The sequence below is a fragment of the Anguilla anguilla genome, chromosome 18, assembly GCF_013347855.1.
Source record: "Anguilla anguilla isolate fAngAng1 chromosome 18, fAngAng1.pri, whole genome shotgun sequence".
Taxonomy (NCBI): domain Eukaryota; kingdom Metazoa; phylum Chordata; class Actinopteri; order Anguilliformes; family Anguillidae; genus Anguilla; species Anguilla anguilla.
The window spans coordinates 6,631,436-6,651,494 of NC_049218.1; the positions used below are offsets into that span (position 1 = coordinate 6,631,436).

General features: G+C 50.1%; 1 protein-coding gene across 4 annotated transcripts; it reads left to right on the top strand.

The window, feature by feature from the left end:
* Nucleotides 1–515: 515 nt before the first annotated feature.
* Nucleotides 516–18,979, top strand: si:dkey-191g9.7 (G protein-regulated inducer of neurite outgrowth 1). 4 transcript variants are annotated; one of them, XM_035399546.1, is made up of 3 exons: nucleotides 516–868; nucleotides 12,843–14,557; nucleotides 14,594–18,979. In XM_035399546.1, the coding sequence occupies exon 2, from the start codon at nucleotides 12,852–12,854 to the stop codon at nucleotides 14,544–14,546; it is 1,695 nt and encodes a 564-aa protein (XP_035255437.1). In that variant the 5' UTR covers nucleotides 516–868; nucleotides 12,843–12,851; the 3' UTR covers nucleotides 14,547–14,557; nucleotides 14,594–18,979. The 4 variants fall into 4 exon arrangements, with proteins under 4 accessions (XP_035255437.1, XP_035255436.1, XP_035255435.1 ...); XM_035399545.1 differs by having other exon boundaries at nucleotides 516–863; nucleotides 12,841–14,557; XM_035399544.1 differs by lacking the exon at nucleotides 516–868 and adding an exon at nucleotides 9,033–9,522.
* The last annotated feature ends 1,080 nt before the right edge of the window (nucleotides 18,980–20,059 follow it).

Genomic DNA, 20,059 nt, shown 5'->3' on the forward strand with positions numbered 1-20,059 from the left:
AGCACCTCTGGACGAGGTTTAACAGGACAAAGGGGAGATAAATCTGGACAGACAAAAAGGAATTCACAAAAAGAGATTTCCCTTGTTCTCCACAGACCCCGAGCCACAGTCTCGATGTCCCGGACTAATCCGTGACCTTAATCTCGCATTTGATTGGTGGGGTTGACCTCTGAACCTTGACCTTTCTAGGGAGCTCAAGTCATCGCTTAGCCTGATGTTTCTAAAGTGAGGCCACAATCCTGTTTTATTGATTATTGTTAAATAAAAAATTGTCTGTATAACATAATACATATTAATCTCTGCATAACCCAGCTGGATCCAATCTGTACCTGTGCAAAGTTTCTGTGCTACACCTCAAAAACTTATGTGGAGAATCTCATGGAATCTGATTCTCTCTGAGGCACTGTAGGTGTGTGACTGTGGTTACGTAGGTGTGTCTGGAGTCTGTTCTGGTAGGTGCGCTGGAGCAGGGGGGGGGGGGGGCGGGGGCAGAGTTGTGTTTGGGGGGGGGGTGGGGGGGGGGGTGGAGGAACGCCTCTGCGGGTCCCGTGACTGCTCACTTGGACGGAGAATATGTGCGAACAATAGGTGCACTTTGGAACGGCAGCGAGTCTGCAAACACGGGCCCACACCCTGCTGCAGACCCACAGGTGCGCCTGGGCCCCGCAGGGAGGACCGAGCCTTTCCGGACCGGAACCATCGGACACACACACGCCCGGGAGCCGCCGCCCCCCCCCCACCCCCCGTACGCCTGGGAGGAGACACGCCAGAGTAACACCGGAGCAGACCCCGAGCAAACCCTGAGAACGACCATGCCTCCACCCCTCCTCCATCCCTAGTGCCACAGGAAAAAAAAAAAAAAAAAAAGGTAACGTGCTTTCAGACAGAACAAGCTTTCCTTACAATGTCGAGATCTGCTACGTGTACCGGGACGCTTTCCACTTTTGTTGAGCAAGGAGCGTATAACTTTAGTTCACAGGGGTGTTGGGTGGTTTGTTTCTATACCGGTTTTTAAAAAATATGCAGCTGACATTTTTGCGTGTTTGCTGAAATGCATAACGGTGTGTGAAATGAATGGCGGTTGTGCTGTTGCTTGGATGGCCGAGAGTGTACAAAACAGCTTCGCATTCCACTGCGCAAGGACACCGGTCTCGTGTAGCACGGATACTTCAGCCTTCGCCAAGATAAGAATTTGTTCTCGAACAAATGAAAACTCCCATTGGTATTTTAAAGACTTGCAAATACGTACCGATATAGCACAAAAGGCAACACAGTAGCATTGTAGTTCAGTTATAGGAGTGACTGCTCCGTTCCATAAAAAAGGACTTTGTGAAGGTATTTGTGCACTTTGAAGACACCAGAACCGTATTTACAATCAATGAATATTCACTCTCAGATGCTGGACAGCTTCACCGATGAAATGTGTTTTTGCGCATCGAATTGGCTCGTCAGCAAAATGATGTGCTATATAAATATGAACATATTTAATGGCGTGCATGTATTTATGGCTTTCTCAGCCATAATACATATGCTGATAAGGCATTATGAATAGCCCAAATAAATGTCTACAGAACAGGGGGAAGTGAGTTTTTATAAGTACAAAACTCCCACAGTTATATCCAGAGATTCTTATGTTCCTCCAGAGCAGAGACAGAATATTTTTTGTTTTATCGTGGCTTACTTCCTTGTCTGGAATCTCCTCTAACTTCCTGTTTTTAGTTAAGCGTATGAATAGTGTTTTCATGGTTAAACATATTAACAGCCTATCTGAACACTGATCTGAATGCTAAATGATTTAACTGTATCGTACTGTTGAGGTTTCTGAAAGAACAATACCACAAAGGTTGCCGAGTTACGGAGATGCACAGCCTTATTGGAATACAGTCAAAGGGATGTCTTCTAGAGAGAGAAACAGACAATTAGTTTACAGCGCCTCGCAATTGTCGTTTGAAATGCACGTGTATCTGGAGCTAAAAATGAACTCGACTGAGAATGTCAACGAATATTTTAAAAGGCAAACTCACCGTACTATTTAGCAGGCCTCGCTAGGCCCAGTTTACAAATGCCTGCCAGGGCCAAACAAATACGTACCCTGAGTTTCACTTCACAGCACATACCATGCAAGGCACCTGCACAGCTGCTTAGCAGCTACAGTAAAGCACTGTGTAGTGCAACTCTGGGAACATACTATGTGCAGGAAATTACAAAAAAAAAGAAAAGAAATGTGGAATGAAACTGGGTGCTGATCCAACATAAAGTATAAAAATTTACGTCATCGAGCGCTGCACTACCATGGAAAAATGTTTTGTATTTAAATAAAATTTTTTTTTTTTTTGCACGAACGTTTCTGGGTGTGAGACGCCCTTCCTAGGCGTGCAAAAAGCAAAGCTTGCGGGGGGGGCAGGGGGGGGAGGAGAAAAAAGATTTCCATGGATTTTTTTTTCCCATGGTAATGCGGTCCCCTTGATCTCATTCATAAAATTCAAAAGCAGAGTGTGGCGTGATGGCTTTGGAACACCGCCCAAGACGGAGACCGCCATTGTACTCCTGAGGGGGGGGGCACTTAACCCGAACGGCTTAAATAAATATCCACCTGTATAAACAGACTGTATATAAATAGAGTGTGTCAGAAAGTACGCTGTGTCACTCCGAGTCATTCCGAGCACACGCAACGTCATTTCAGTTTATTGTAAACACGTTTTTTGCCAATGAAGTTTCGGGCGAAAATATGGAACGTGTAGCTTAGGGTTTGACCAGCGAGGTCTGAGTACCCGAGGGACAGAAAAACACTGAGAGTATGTATAGCATACTATAGCAACTCTAAAACGATTGCAGTTTTCAGCCGATTATGCAATTCTGTGCATTCGCGGCCACAACTTTAATCATTCTGAGTCTATCCCAATTTCACAAAGAGGGTTGCGTAACCGAAGAAGCGCACGGCGGCTTTCTGCGAAATTAACTCGCGGCGAAACGCGCGTTTGAGGCTGCGCTTACATCGCGCCCGCGGGCGGTTACATAAAACTACGATTACAAAATCCCGCCGCGCCGCCCCGCGTAGCCTCGGTCCGGCGCGGACGCGCGTCCGCGGAGCTGCACAAGCAAGCGGCGACCGACTTCTCCCGAAGAAATCCTGAGCTCCGAGCAGTTTGCGCCACGCCCGGGACGCGTGGGGACGCCGAAACGGGCGAGTCCCGCGCGCGTTCAACGTAAACGCCGCCGCGCTCCCCCTGACCCAGCCGCACACAAACGCCGCCGCGCTCCCCCTGACCCAGCCGCACACAAACGCCGCCGCGCTCCCCCTGACCCAGCCGCACACGAACGCTGCCACGCTCCCCCTGACCCAGCCGCACACGAACGCTGCCGCGCTCCCCCTGACCCAGCCGCACACAAACGCCGCCGCGCTCCCCCTGACCCAGCCGCACACGAACGCTGCCGCGCTCCCCCTGACCCAGCCGCACACGAACGCTGCCACGCTCCCCCTGACCCAGCCGCACACGAACGCTGCCGCGCTCCCCCTGACCCAGCCGCACACGAACGCCGCCGCGCTCCCCCTGACCCAGCCGCACACGCACGCTGCCGCGCTCCCCCTGACCCAGCCGCACACGAACGCTGCCGCGCTCCCCCTGACCCAGCCGCACACGAACGCCGCCGCGCTCCCCCTGACCCAGCCGCACACGAACGCTGCCGCGCTCCCCCTGACCCAGCCGCACACCCCCTGACCCAGCCGCTGCCGCGCTCCCCCTGACCCAGCCGCACACAAACGCCGCCGCGCTCCCCCTGACCCAGCCGCACACAAACGCCGCCGCGCTCCCCCTGACCCAGCCGCACACAAACGCCGCCGCGCTCCCCCTGACCCAGCCGCACACAAACGCCGCCGCGCTCCCCCTGACCCAGCCGCCGCCGCGCCCCCCCTGACCCAGCCGCCGCCGCGCTCCCCCTGACCCAGCCGCACACAAACAGCTGCAAGAATCCCGCTGCAAAGCAGAACCTGCCGTTTTTGCGGACGATGTTTGAGAGGGGATTTTTTCGTGTCGCCTGCTTGGCGACAGGGGGGCCCAGGGGGGCCCAGGCTGGCCTGCGTGCTGCCCGGGCGGGGCTCTGTGCGTCCTCTCAGCTCTCATAGGCTCACGGCTCACTGTGACTGGCGGGTAAGCCGCACGCATCTGGAGCGAGCAGCCAGAGCTCCCCGTCCAGATGTTCAGCCTTTTTCTTGATGAGTCTTCTGCTCTTAATACAGTCCTGTCCCCACTCCCCCCCCCCAACCCTGCCCCTGCACACACACGCACACACACACATACAAATATACATATGCGCACACACGCACACGCATACACATTAAAATATACATATGCACACACACACACGCACACATAAAATTAAGCACATGTGCGTACACACACGTACACGTACACACACACACACGCTCACACACACGCTCACACACACGCTCACACACACGCTCACACACACACACACACACACACACGCTCACACTCTATCCTGTTGCAGTTATCTTGACCCCCCCCCCCCCCACCTTTGAGCAGCCATCTTGAGTCAGTAGAGTGACACCCTACTCTCTGCTACCTCCTGCACTCAGAAAAAAATCACCTCCACCACCAAGTACGACCTCAGCTTTTCAGTGAGACGAGAACATCGGGCCCAGTGGTGCCATTTGGGTTAAACAACGCCCCCAAAAAAGTTCTGGATCGGCCACAAATCAAGAAGGGCTCTGTTGGAGGTATTCATAGCGCTCCCAATCCAATGTCTGATTTATTTTGATCGCCGTTTGTCCCCGAAAACCTGGCCGACCCCGCACAGGTACAACTTTTTTTTGGAGCCACCTTGTAATCGATATTCCAGAACACCCAAATGCACTGATGCCATCGCCATCCTCCTCTCAGATTCCTCTTCAAGTGTGTGGCTGCTAAAAGTTCTCATCGATCTATTAGGACGTGTCCTCTGCTTGCCCCCGGGAGGGGCAACAACGGCTCTTCTACGATAAAAAAAAAAAAAAAAAACCCCCAAGGAGTGCCCATTGCGCATATACAGAGGTCTAATTAATGAGATAGCCACCAAGGGTCACTGTCCCACTGTGTGATTTGTGCTTCCTACCTCTGTATATTTTTAGGCTTCGTGTACAATAATGCTGATTGATACATCACTCACACCGAAATTAATTAAATTTCCGACTGGACCGCGGCGTGGAAAGTGTTGCCAATTTCTCAAGAGGACAGGCGAGAGTGCTTTTTTTCCCCCCCATTTAACAATGAGCACATACCTCAGCTTGACCAGGCTACACAGTTCATTCCGCACCTCTCAAAACTCATCTGGCAACAGATCCTAAACTGGAGGGCCGTGTGACAAGAATAGCACATATTTTACATGAACTCTGATGAGATACGTACCTATTTTACTTATATAATATAGATAATAAATAATATTTCATAGGTGTGAAACGCCTCTCAGTTGAAATCAAGGGTAAGCAACCCCAGTCCAGAGTTCCAGAGAGCTGGGGTTTGCTTTATCCAGCCAATGACATCATTTAACGGATTAATTATTAAGCTAAATGAACACGGTTGACCCTGTGGTGAAGGTTCTCAGAGTTTCAGCATTCGGGCTCTGAATATTCCGTTTCGGGCTCGTAGTAATCCATCAAATTCTTGTGAGCCAGCTCGGATGGAACAAAAACCATGAACATTACTGGCACTCTAGGAGCTGCCTGCCACTGGCTCAAACAGTCTGGATACTGAGTTCATCCACATGACTGGTTGCTACTGCACGCAGTAAACAACACAGTATGATCGTTAGGCTTCAAAAGGTCTCAACTGTCCTGGTCTCATCAGGAGAGCAGACAGCAAAGTCAGAATCTCGGGTTTGAGTTTTTTAACGCTAACTGGGAACTGAAGCACCACTCCAAGAAACCTTGCCGAAAATGTCATGAATTCAGTGTATATCTCCCTCCATGAACAGACATCGGACACGCACACACACACACCCGAACACAAACACGCATGGACACACACGCACACACACACACCCGAACACAAACACGCATGGACGCACACGCACACACACACAAATAAATGCCCACACTGTAATAAGTCAGATTGCCTGTCCTTGCCCCCGCACTCACTGCTGGTGATAATTAACCGAAACACACTTCGCACCCGAGTTCCTGTTCCCACCCTCGCGTCTGGGCCGGTCTGGGCCCATCGGGGACCTACGGTGCGGCCCCCGCCACGGCTGGCATTTCAGACGGACGCCCCGTCAATTAATTAGGACCCCCATTAATCGCGCTCAATGAAAGTCTTGCTTTTCGACCACCCGGAATCTCTTGAGCGAAACCTTTCGAGCAGAAGGCCACGTCACACTGTGAAAATCAATTCCAGCAAATGCCTCGGTCAATCGGATTGGATTGCAGCGCTCCCAAAAAAAACAACTTTGTTGTTCTGGTCTCACAGGACACCAGTGTGGCAATCGCCCCTACGGATTTCCATAAGACTACGCTGTGGATATCCACACACATCCTGCAGACAGACAGTAATCAAGCACTAATTAAAACAGGAAGACAAGGAGATAATTAGTCGGAAGAAGCCAAGGAGTGGCGAGTGTGATATTTCACCAGGGGACAGAGCGGGCGTGTGGAGGGAGGGCTCAGGCAGTCGGGGGGGGGGGGGCGGGTGCAGAAAATGTCAGGTTATTTTAAAGAGCGCAGGGGCAAGGAGGCACATGGGAAGAGGTGCATGCTGGGACCCCTCTCTTTGCCTGTGCTAATTGAGGTCAGCTGGGCAGGGCTGTGTTTGTGTCAGTCCAACCGTAAAGTGATTCTCATGCAGTTCTACACATCAAGATATTTAGACATATATTTTTAGATACACTTTTTATTGAACCCCGTGGGGTAATTTGTCCTCTGCATTTTGACCCATCCTAGTTACTTAGGAGCAGTGGGCAGCCGCAGTGCAGCGCCCGGGGACCAGCTCCAGTTCTGAGGCCAGTGCCTTTGTCAAGGGCAACTGCAGGAGCGCACCTAACATAGCACCAAACATCAAGCAGCAAATAAAACTTTTTTTTTTTTTGTTTCAAATGAAGGAATAGGAAACCTGACAACAGATCCCAGTACTTCAAAGTAAACCATATACTTAACTGACAACGTGGCCAGGTTTGGTTCCCCTGAATTTAATATACCAAAAAAATAAATAAATAGGTCTTTGGAAAAATATGAAGACTTGAATGCTCTGCAATGATGTCATTTTTTTCTCCGAACCTCTCAAAGAATTCTGTCTGGAGTCGAAGGGCAACTACGCGGATTGAAATGGCTCATGAAGTAACTTCAACTGCCACCAGTTTGGGCAATCCACTTAGAGCGCTGGCGTCCGACTGGGACGCGCGAGGAAGCAGGCCCAGGAGCAGTGCCAGCTCTCACAGGGGGGGTAGCTGCAGTCACTGACACTATGCTCACGCACCATCTGTGCCAAAAACTTCATAATAATAAACTGTTTTTTGGCTCCAAGCAACCCCTCGGTTTCTGAGCAGAGAAAACTGCAAAAATACAACTGCCAAAAATCAAAAAAGCAGTTTACTTTATGAAATAGATCAATCGCATTTTTCACCTTCATCCCAATGTGAAAAAAACTGTATTTCCATTTTTTATCTCCAAAAAAAAAAAACAATTTCTTTGTTTTTTTTGTTGTTTTTTTGTAAGTACATGAATGATTTACAGATCTGACAATCGACCATGAGATGTAATTATGATTAGGTGTGCGGTGCTGGACTACAATCGAGCTGCGCTAGCTAGTGCTCAATATTAGCGTTCACTGTTAACGGTTGCATAATGCGAACAAGGTGACAGAAGGTGAGACACACAGGTCTGAACAGTGTAGAGTACGGACACAGTGGAGAGAGACCGAGCTCATCAGGACTGCGCGGGGTTAAGGTGGAGGAGCGTGGGGGTGACACGTGGGCATTTGATTTTTTGGCTGCAGTGCCTTGTCTCCTCTCCAAGCCACCCCTCCACAGGGGGGAAAAATTGAGAGCCATACCCCAAACTCCCTCGCTGCTTTTGGGGGAAATGTTTCCAAGTTCCCTTCGTATATACAGGTGGACCATACTACCAATGTAAATGTGTTTCCTTTTTGATAATGCGTAATATAGGTTCGTACACATGTAGTGTGTGTACTATTGGCAGTGTGCACTGCAGTACTTGCATGTTCACGTCATAATAGAGAAAACGTATTGAAACCAGCCCACGTGCTAAGCGCAGAACCACAGCACGTGCGCAGCCATCCATATAACACAGATAAGGGCCGGGAAAAAAAAAAACAGGGAGGCTGCTAAACTTGGGCTTCTCTCGCTCTCTCTCAGGATGAGCGTCAGCGTCTATACAGAGGACATTACAGCGATCGCAGGCTGCGATCCCTATCCCCCTATCCCCCGACCCCCCCGCCCCCCCCCCCCCCCCCGAGCCGCTGAGCGTGTGCCGCCTCACGGCAGCGCGAAGGGGGGAAAAAAAAAAAAAAAAAAGGAGAGAAAAATTAGCATTTATCGAATCCCATTGAGCATTGCTGTTTCCATAGCAACCGGGATAGAAGGATGACGGCTAGTGGGAGGGCAATGCAAGGGGAAGGGAAAGAGAAGGAGAGAAGGGGAGAGAGAGATAGAGAGACACTGTATAGAGAGAAAGAGAGAGAGAGAGAGAGAGAGGCTGTTTTGGACCACCTCTTTCTTTTCTTTTTTTCTCTGCGTCCATTCATGAATTCCCCCCCTCCCTCTCCCTTCTTCTTCTTCATTTTCTCTCCCTCTCTCTCAGGTGGATGGAGTAAGCATGACGGTGGCTGCCTGAGAGCCCGCATGCCTTTCTGTAATTATTTCCCCCCCCCTCTCTCTCTCTCTCTCTCCCCCTCTCTTCACCCTATCCGGTGTTGCCTCCCCCCTTCACACACAGATACACACAGAGCCCCCCCCCCTCCCACCCCACCCCACCCCACCCCACCCCACCCCGCTCCTCTCCACCTCTCTTCCTCTCCCTGCAACCTCTCCCTCCCTCCATCCCTCCCTATTCCCTCCCCTTTTTTTTGCGAGAGACCGGGCCAGGGATTTGAAGATCGGGAAGAGAGAGAGAAAGAGAGAGAGAGAGAGAGAGAGAGAGAAAGAGAGAAAGAGAGAGAGAAAGAGAGAGAGCCTCTCGTTTCTAAGCAGATGAAAGCGCTGATAATCCTGGGTCTGCCTCCATCTTGCTCACTGCTGGTGCAGAAGGAGGCGGAGGAGGGGCCAAGCCAGCGGGCGGGCGGGCGGGCAGGGCGGGGGTCACCTGTGGCGGCGAAGGAGGAGGAGCAGGAGGCAGCTTTCTTTCTTCCAAGGGCCCTGGACTGTCATGGGCGTGCGGAGGATGAGGGACCACTGACACTGAGAGGAAGGCAGAGAGAGAGAGAGAGAAAGAAGGATAGAAAGAGTGAGAAAGGGAGAAATAGAGAGGGAGGGAAGAAAAGAGGAGAGCTCCAGGCCAGCCTCTGACTCACAACAAAGGTAAGCAAGACTGAGTGAGGCAGACATTCTGTCATTTTTTTTTTTTCTTTTTAAATAAATAATAATTTTCTGTCTGAGAGCACAGTTGCCTGTCTGTCATTGGCTCTTTACCCACAGGCAGGCGCAGGTGCAGGGCTGTTTGTGGGGTGGGGTGGGGGCGGGGGGTGAGGTATGGGAGAGGTGGGTGGAAGAGGAGGGGACAGGAGGGGAAAGGGGTGGGAGGCGGGCCAGGAACTAGAGACACAACACCTGCAGCACAAAGGTATTTTTAGCTGTCCGGGGGAGGAAACGGCAACGGAGGTATTTTTCGAGCCGCGCCGAGGTGCTGGTTTGGCCGATACGGGTTTGGCCCTCCTCGCTGTCCTCTCACACCTGCTCTCGTGATCTTTACGCATCTCCAGTTCTGTGTACAATTCGTGGTGAGAGAAATCTGCATTTACGCTGTCCTACCGCCCTGTCAATCTTGCCAATATTCTTCATTTAACATGAAGGTGAAACCGTAGACCGATCTACGATCGTGCGATCGTTTCTTTTCATTATAACGTGTGCTGCGCAAGAGATGAAATGTTCTCTGAGTTCACCTGCAAAAATTCCTCCGCAAAAAATTCGCGAGGAAACTTTATTCTTAGAGAGGGTGCTTGTGGGTTGAATGGATTCAATGACTCTTGCTTGAAAGAAAGAAAAAAAAAAACAAAAGCCGGTATCTAATGATATGCTTTCGTGGGCCCGTCTGTCTAACAATATTAAATATCCATCGTGAGTTTTCACATTTATGAAAATGAATATCGATTAGCATAATATTCAGGTCTGGGACTAGGAGTACTGCAGGCGTGGAAATAAACGTGTGGAAAACAGCATGTGCTCAGCTGGGGAGAACACAACAGAGACGCAAACAAAATAAAAACCACACAAACAAAGACAGTGCGCTCTTTGTCCGTGAGAATAATGCACCTGACCGACTGACTGAATACAGATGCTCAACAGCAATACCATTCCGTTCATGAACGTTCTTGCCAGCTAGGGGATCGTAGTATTGCTCTGCCAGTACCCTCTTCTGACACAACAGTGGTGGCAGTCGTTGTTGTTGTTGTTGCCGTGGGTGTGTTTGCCGTTACAACAGCAGTTGTTGTTGTTGTTGTTGTCATTGTGGCTGTGATCAGGAGCCGTATGGTTGTGCGTCTACCGTAATCCGCCATGCCGCGGTTTTTGATTGTTTCCTCTGCGTGGTTTAACTGGGTTTTTAATCCCCTCTTGGCCCCCTGAGGTTGAAGACGACACAGCCTTATGTGCCAGCACCTGCAAGTGACCCTACTGTAATGCTAGCGTACACAGAGCCCTGTGGCGGAGTAAGGACGGGCTCGTGTTTGCGTCGATTCAAACACAAATAGTCACCGTGGTGATTTAATGGTGTGCGCGGTGAAATTGTGTCATTGCTTCTACCTGTTCACAAGCGCAGGTGTAATATTTTTAATTAAGAGCTTGATTGCATGTTTAATAGACTCTCGAGTGTGCCTGGTGTTAATCTAGGGACTTGCCATTAATGGCTGGCCAGTGTTCCTACTGTGTGACACTTTGTTGAAAGTCCGCTCTGATTTCATAGAATAATGTTGTTTCAACTGTGATCATTTAATACTTTCAAACATACCGTTCGTTCTCTCTCTCTCTCTCTCTCGCTCTCCTTCTCTCTCTCACTCCCTACTGTAACTCACACATCGTATGCCTAGTTATGGATGAGATCTTCTTAACTGAAGCAATTCAAATCAAGCACAGAAGGAAATATACGTATCAAGATCATTTACGAAGGAGCACTCACTCATTGAGTGGTTGAGGAGGGGCACCTGCACAGGGCTCGTTCCTACAGGAAGTGGCTGAGAGAGAGACTTAGAAGGGATCTTTGTCAGGGTTAGGACAGATCAGCTGCCTCATCTTCACGTCAGGGAACACTGTGTCCCCACTCCCGCACGTGCACACACACACACACACACACACAAATACGCATGCATGAGCGCGCGCGCACACACACACACAAACACACACACAAATACATGTACACAGCCTCCGTACACACACATACGCATGCATGCATACATGCACACATGTACACACACACACACACACACACACACACACACGTACACAGCCTCCGTACACACACATACACACATACGCATACTCGCACGCGCACACACACACACACACACACACAGCCTCCGTACACACACATACACACATACGCATGCACACGTGCACACACACACGCACACGCACACCCACACACTGACAGCTATCCAACGATGGTAAATTCACAGTGACCAGCATAGTCTCGCTTCCACAGCTGACCACCCAAGTTGCACTGTTTCACTCTGCTACGCACGCAGGGCCCACCTGCATGGCCTAAATGCCCACTCAAACCGAGCCGACTCTCCCCCCCGTTTCTCCAGTAATCTTGTGGATCAGCGCCGACTGATCCAAATCTCCTCTGATCTCCCTAATCTCCGGGCCGTGCGCGGGACACCTCGCTCATCTGCGCAGGTCCCGTCCCGCAATTCAGTGTCAGTGTCGTTATTATTACGGCAAGGGCGTTTCGCAGTCCGTGTCAGACTCTCAGCTTCGCCAGGGCGTTACGATTTTAGGACATTAGATTAAGACTTTTTTTCCTCCTTAACACTTAACACACGGGTGGGCTTTGTGTGAGGGATCTTGGAGTAAGTCCTGCAAAGGGACTGAACATAGATGTATAAACACACTAATCCTGCATCTTGGAATTGATTCATTAGAACTATTCAGCAAAGATTTGGGAGAGTAGTTTTCAGATAAGCCCTGGCGCAATTAACTCCGTCTGCTGTACCGCGTACCCCTACGGATATAAATAACTCCTCACTTCCTCTCCTGCACATCAGCTGTTTCCTGCGAGCCCTCCCCCTTCCCCCTTCCCATCTCGGCCTTTATTCCCTTTATCATATCCGCGTTTTAGAAAAGAAAATGAAATTCACCCCCCCCGCTACTCGCAGCACGCCTCAATAATGAAACACCTGTCGCGCTTTTGTAGTTGTTCCGATGACCTTCGGTACGCGCTGTCGTACGTCGCTTCGGATGAAAGCGCCCGCCAAATAAACGTACTGTAATGTAACGCGCAAAGCTGTACTTCTTTGGAAAATGTGAATGGCGAGGGAACTGAATACTGTGGTAGCCTTCTAAATGAGAACCGGACACTTCTGCTGTCACGATTATCCAGGTGTTGAGTGGACGTGAACAGAGGAAATGACAGCTGAGCGTTTTTTCTCTCTTTTTGACCGCTTCCTGTCGGTTTCTCCCAGCAGGCCTTGCCCATGGCGGAAAACGGGCGCCCTGCGGCCGAGAGCGCGTCGGAACCCTCCCCCCCGGGCGGCGTCGGCGCCGGCGCCATCATTTCGGAGTGCCCCGCCGCGGAGGGCGCCATCTTCCCGCTGTCGAAGAGCACGGTGGACGTGGCCGCCAACCCCCTGCCCCAGGACGATCTGCGGAAGAGCTGCAGCAGCCCCACCTGCTCCCGGACGGAGGCCCACGAAACCGCCGACACGCCGGTAACCGATGACTACCGGGGCGGGGGGCGCGGCGAGTCCAGCCCCACGGGCACAGCTGCGTGCCAGCGCGGCCCCCGCGATGGACCCAAAATGGCGGCGACGGAGGATCGTCGGGGCGAGAGTACGACCGGCGAACAGAACGAGCCCCAGACCCGACGGAACCAGGGCGGGGCGCCCCACCGCGGCAGCCCCAGCGTGCCAGACACACTGCCCCCCCGCCACAGAGCGGAGCGTCCTCGCAGCGTCGCCGAAATGGCCCCCCCCCACCGGACGGGCGCGGCATCCCCGGCCGAGGCAGAGGCGCACGGCCGGGTCCGCGCGGGCGAGGGGGGGGCGGCGGGCTCCAGGGGGGCCTCCTCGTCCCACACGGACCTGCGTGAGGAGCAGCCGGAGCCCGCCCCGCACATGGCCCAGAGGAGCCTCTCGGCCAGCCTCCGGGCGCCCGGCGAGGCCCCGGGCCCGGGCCCCCGGCGGAGCGAGACCAGCGCCCCCTGCCCCGGGGTCGGGTACTGCGGGCGGGACGCCGCGTGCTGCCCCACGCTGGTGTGCAAGCAGCCCATGCAGCTGCTGCAGAGCAACACCATGACCACCTGCCGCAGCAGCAGCGGCAGCAGCAGCCCCACCCAGCAGCTGGGGGGCGGGGTGCGCATCTGCCTGCCCAGCCCCCCCCACAGCGAGGGGGGCGGCGGCGGCGACGAGCCCTGCTTCCTGGGCCACGGCGGGCCGGAGGACACCTTTGCCGCGTACTGCCACCCCCTGCCCATCCCCACGCCCGCCCAGCTGCTGCCCCGCCCGCCCGGGCCCGAGGGGGAGAGGCCGCTGCCCCACCCCGCCCTGCTGGCCTTCCCCCGCCTCATCTCCTCCGTCAGCGAGACGGGGCTGGACGCCAAGCGCATGCTGGCCTGCTGCGGGCCCGACTGCCGGGAGGGGGGCGGGGCCTACCCCGTCCCGCCCCGGCTCGGGGGCGGGGCCCGGCCGGGGGAAGCCAGGGTCGCGGCGGTCACCAGGGAGACGGGGACCATGACGTCCCGCGGGGAGCTGAGGGACGTGGGGGTGCAGACGGGGGCCCCCGAACCTCGTCCGCCGCCGCCGCCCCACGTCTTTCCCGAGGTGAGTCTGGCGGCGGACGACGAGGCGGACGGGGGCGGGGGGGAGGGCCCCAACGGGGCGGTGGGCGGCGGCGGCGGCCAGAAGTCCCCCATAAAGGAGGTGCTGTGGGACGCGGAGGGGATGACCTGGGAGGTGTACGGCGCGTCGGTGGACCCCGAGGAGCTGGGCCTGGCCATCCAGAAGCACCTGGAGCTGCAGATCAAGGAGAAGGCGGGCCGCGTGGCGGCCAAGCTGACCCGCCAGGACACGGTCAGCTCGCAGCAGAGCCGCCGCCCCAGGAAGAGGGGGTTCGCCATGGGCGCCCTGAGGAACCCCGCCTGCTGCGCTCGCTCCAGCGCCGTGCTGGACTGAGCGGGACGGCCATGGGGGGGGGGGGGGGGGGGGGGGGGGGGGGGCGGGCCAAAACCGCGCCCAGCCCAACGCTACCTTCATCGTACGCAGTAAACCGTAAAAGACATGCTGGATGCTGCTTGGCAGAATTAGCATGTTCGACTCGCATTAAAACCATCATTATATATATATATATATATATATATATATATACACACACACACACAATGTCAGAGCACCACCAACACTATTGGCCGAAAGTACAGGTCTTGTTTCCTGCCTTTCTCTGCACAAAGGGGTCGTGTGTGTATATTTGGCGTGTGGGTCTCTTTCAGAAGGCAGGAAGCAGAAATAAAGCAAAATTTATTTAAGAGTTAATGTCCTTTTCAAAATACTCATAATACTCAAAAGTGTTAAATGGGGTGTCAGCAAATGTAACAAACTGTGTTCTTGCTGTTGGGTATTAGCTAGAATTTATACAGCTTCGAAGAACAAATAACTTAATCGTTTAAGGAATACTTGTAGAGCACATGGAGACACATAATTGCATTAATACTGAATGCCAAAAGTACCCATTGATTAAGAGCCTTTGTGAGCTATACTGTGCATTTTATGACTTTACATCACAGTAAGTACAGCTTATAAATATAGTATTCATATATTTAGTTCCATGTCCCCTCCTGTCTGAAGTCAGTGATGACATGGGAACATAATTATGAACCCTATGTATAGCAATATTCAGTCTTTTCATTAACACTGACAAGCCCTATTGTCAATTTATTTTTAAGCCTTTTTTCCAGTCCACAAATCCCAACCGAGAATTGACAATCAATCGTATTTCACGAACTACAAGCAGCTTCAAAATTCTTCTTTAGCGATCACTAACCATGAATTAAAGAATGCGTTTTAAGCAAGTGGGTTCAGTCGAAGGAGCACGTCTGTATGTTCAGTCAGGGAAAGACCCAGCTGTGAAAGGTACTGCGGTTAGTACTGCTGAAAATAAAATAAAAAAGTCAGATTTTATTTAAGTATGAAATTATGGATTTACTTGTAAGTGCAGCTTTGTAAACGTGTAGTAGTAGAAGGAAACTCAATACAGGCCTTTGTGTCTGAAATAGACATCTCCACATTTCAGATATACCTTACTGTACAAGTTGTTTCTTTATACAGAAATACCTGTCTGTTTCTGTGTCTCTAGACTATATAACTTAGGGAAAGACGTGATTGATACAAGCTCACACAGTTCAAAGCTGGCGAGAATACCCAGAATTCAGCTCTAGCCAAACTGCCAAGGACGGCAGACAACTAGACCCTACACAAAACATTCTGAAGGAGGTTTGTTCCAGAACGTCCAACTTCGCTCATGTTGGCCAAGGCCCCTGAATTTCACAGTTTGCTACTGGAAGCACAAATTTCAGCACAGTATCTTGATTTCTAGCGTTATTCTCCATATAGGATTTAGGAGTACATTTGTCATCTACTACATTTTAAAATGTATAATCTCTTCCATTAGTAAGGATTTCAGCATCAGGCTAACATATAATACTGTTTATTTAAATATCACAACAGCAGTCAGTGGATCCAGTCCTTTATTTTACAGTAGTTTGTTTTTTTCACTCAAGCTTAAAGTAGGCACAGGTAATGTCGGATATATGAGTAGATGGGATATTGGCGTGATGCTTCATATGTCATAAGATCTGGTTCATAGACAGTAGGAACTCTGGAACAGAGCCTATGTAGCCTATGTTCACCTAACTTAACACAGGCAACATAGACCTTTAAGGACGTTATTTGATAGAAACATACTACAAACTCAATTTCCCTTTTGGCCTTCACATGGTAGTATTATACTTCAATGTATTTTTGCGTGCCAATGATGCATAACATTTCTTAAACGCTCAACAAAGTTTCAAACATGAACAAAATGCAACTGCAGTCACTTAGAGATTGCAGATTTTCTCTCTGGTAGTTAAACATACGCAGAGGATGTGAATGTTAGACTTTGTGGAGAAGTGTCAAATTACAGTATGTGCGTATTTCAGTAGGGATGTTTTCCTCTTGTGTGAATAAGTGACAGGCAATATACCCTGTACTGTGTGGTATAACGTACTACAACTCAAGAGACATGTTTCCTTACAGTCCGTTAAGCAAACAGTTATGCCATAAGGCCCAATTTCAGAAAACTGCTTTTCCACACAAACTTTGTTTCTTTCTTTGTGATACAATCCCACAAAGTTTTTATAGAGCAATATTAGTCAGAATATTGTGTTTAATAGGATAAAACCCCTTTAAATCTCACATTACACAGAGTAAACTTGCAACCAAGTTCTTTCATGTAGGGCTCTGACTGACCGACAAATTAAGGTCCACTGGTGGATTTTCTTCACATGAAATGGCAAGCTAACGTTGATCGATCATTTCATTCATGAATGAACAAAACAAAAGATGTGTCAGATCAGCACATTAACTAATTTAATCTGGTCTTTCTTCTAATTAAACTGGTGTAGCGTGTGGAATATCCCTCTAAGACCATTCAGCTGTGATATAGCCCTTATTGTTTCTTCCCCTCTCTAGAACGCTCACTCTCCCCTAGATTCAGTCAAACTTCGCAGATCATTTAAGGGAAAGTGCAATTCAACCAAGAACGGCAGAAATACTACACGATACAATATACTGTAATATAATGCAATGCTACTATTCTATATTTTAGATGCACTAATAGTACGTTTCCTCCTGGATTCAAACAATGAAAAATGCTGCCTAGGAAGGCAAAAGTCACTTTGGTCCAGAATTAATCTAGGAAAGGTTTGTTATTTTTGGCTGAGTCGCAGTTTTCATTGGATCGGGCAGTAAATTATTTGAGGCCTTTTGTGAAGACCGTTCACAGTTCAGCGCGTCAGTCTCTGCCGCTCCCCGTCACGCGAAAGAGAAGCAATAACGGATGCCCCGAAACTTCCTCACAACAGATCCCACTTTCAATGTTAAACTTTCAAACACTGTACTTGTTGTGTGTGACATTCGTTGGGGCTTGTAATAAGCATACTGAGGGTGGTGACATGTTTATTCTGTTATGATCAATAACTGAATGTCCAGCTGTGAGATTAGAAGGGATTAAGGTCTCTTCGCTGGGTCTTTGCCAAATCAAAATCCAGCCTGTGGCAAGATTTGAGTCATGTATGTTGTCACAGGTTATGTCACTGTTGATGAACAAGGGTTTTTCCCCCCCCCCCCATTCTGAATGGTAACTGGTGTTGATGTTTTTAGTGACATCAGCACAGTATTTTGGTGGGTAAACTGCTACCTAGTGGCAGAAGGAAGAGTGGCATTGTGAACCAGAAGAATAATGTGTTTTCAGTGACTCATTTTCAACCAATCAGCGGTTTGCTGTGGAGAACCATGTCTTCTGATTGGTTCAGGCAAGCTGGTGAGAGACAGAGCACACGGTAGCCCCACCCCTTAAGAGATTCAGGAAGTTGATGCTCTCCCGTTGCTACTGTTATCTGCGCAAAGATGACCCCCATCTTCTGCTATCAGCACAAAGATGTCTCCTCTACCCCAATCTTGCTTTTCCGGCTTTGTCGGATAGCTTGAATGCATTCGAGCAGCGGCAGCGAACAGCTCGGTCAGCTGTTTGGATGAGCAGGCACATTCCTTGGTGTTCACAGTAAAAGGGCTTTTTTTTTTTGGAGTGGTGCTTTAACGAGCACAGCGTGGAAATAAGCATTTAAAAAGTGCTGGTTCAGCGTGTGTGTCGAGTGGGGCCTACTGAGGCCACAGCTTGGGAAGCTGGCCAATAAAAGTAGGCGTGCCTGCTGTGGGCAAGGAATATTTCTTTGGTAACTCCAGCAATAAACCTCTCCCAATCGTAACCCCGTATGACTGTGATAGTCTCCGAAAACACACTGTCTTTATTTCCCCTACTGGTGTAAGCTGACATCGGAGAACCGCGATGACCCCCCCCCCCCCGCCCGAAGCTGCTCCGACAGCCGATTGGCTCACGCTCTCGTCCGCCACGTAGCGCACGCGTCTCAGCCTCCGTCGTTTGTAAACCTAGGCCTCGTTAAAGTTTGGCTTTTTAAAATTTTTTTCTTTAGCCGCACTATATTACGGCTTCGCTTCTTCGGAATCAGCACTTAGAACGATCGCTGCTTAGAGTCTAGCCCGTCGCTCATTTTGGGCATAAAGTAAACCAACGGGGACAAAGGCAAACAATCTTGATTTTTTTTTTGTCCTAGCGTTTTAGCCCGTGTGCAGGTAGACAACTGCCGCCATTTTGGTACAGGGAGACCAGCCCTGCAAGCATTCAGAGGTCTGTTAAAGCAGGGAGAATCGAAAAAAATCCACCCCCCAGGGAGAGGGCTAATGTCAACTGTCTTTTATAGCACATAATATCACATAGGAAATTTTGTTACTTTTTGTAAAAAAACAAAAAGCAAAAAAAAAAAAAAAAAAAAGAAAATAGGTTTATCTATACTTTCTATTTTATTTTTTAAAAATGTTAAATGAAAACAGCCAATAGTATTCTCGGGGGACTCAGTCTCCCATGCCTGTCTCTTCATCTGTGTTTGTGTCCGTGACTGAGGATGCCCTTAACTAGCTGACAACTCAAAGATCTGTCTCCGCCATCCGTATTCTTGTATTGTAGATGCAATTGGCAACTGTGGCAATGTATTTTGGAACTGTTTTATTTGATTGCTTATTTTCAGCGACAAAAAAAAAAAAAAAAAAAAAATCAATGAATAAAAATGATTAATAACAGTAAAAAAATGTGTCAAACAGTTTCTGTTCATCGTTTACCTGTAAAATATGGACTTTGCATTACCAATAATAGTTTAAATGAAAATGTTTTTTAAACGTTTAATGTAATTATGCGCGTTGTTATTCAGTTTTTGCACCATTCAGATTATCCATCCACAATCTATCCAACAGTGCCCAAATAAGACCAAATTGCTGCATTTAATTAGTTCCCTGCGATGCTTCAGCACTGTCATCCACGAAAGGATTGCAGTTTATAACTTTCGTGAGGTCGTGTTTATCGCCACCTAGCAGTGGAAGGAGGTAGGGCATGAGACGAACCAAAGCTGGTTCCGTTTAGCAGTGTATGGCGTCCTTGTTTCCTTGTTTGGCTCCACCAAACACCCTACGGAAATTAGTACCTATAGAGGAAAATCGCCCGTGAGCTCCGTGAACTGTCATGGACTGTGAGGCGGCCATATTTGTAGGGGGATTCCGCAGGTTGACCTCGCCGCCCTCGCATCAGAAGTCTGGAGCGGTGAACCTTCCCGCCAGCTACGATGCCATCAGTACATCGTCTCCACTTGCTGCAGTAGCAGGAGGGCAGCACAGAGCTCACAGGGTCAGTTCCAGTTCAGTTCAGCCCAGCCAATGCGGGAAAGGAAGCGAAGTTCAGTTAATGAACTGGAAAAGCCTGATCGTCCATTACGGACATTTTCAGTTGATGAACTGAATTTGCCTCAGCCCAGCACAGCGAATTGCTGGAGAGCAGCAGGTGGTGTGACCGGTGAAGGAGGGAG

What these genes read in the sequence shown, in the direction of transcription:
- si:dkey-191g9.7 (XM_035399546.1), top strand. Translation starts at nt 12,852, where the DNA reads ATGGCGGAAAACGGGCGCCCTGCGGCCGAGAGCGCGTCGGAACCCTCC.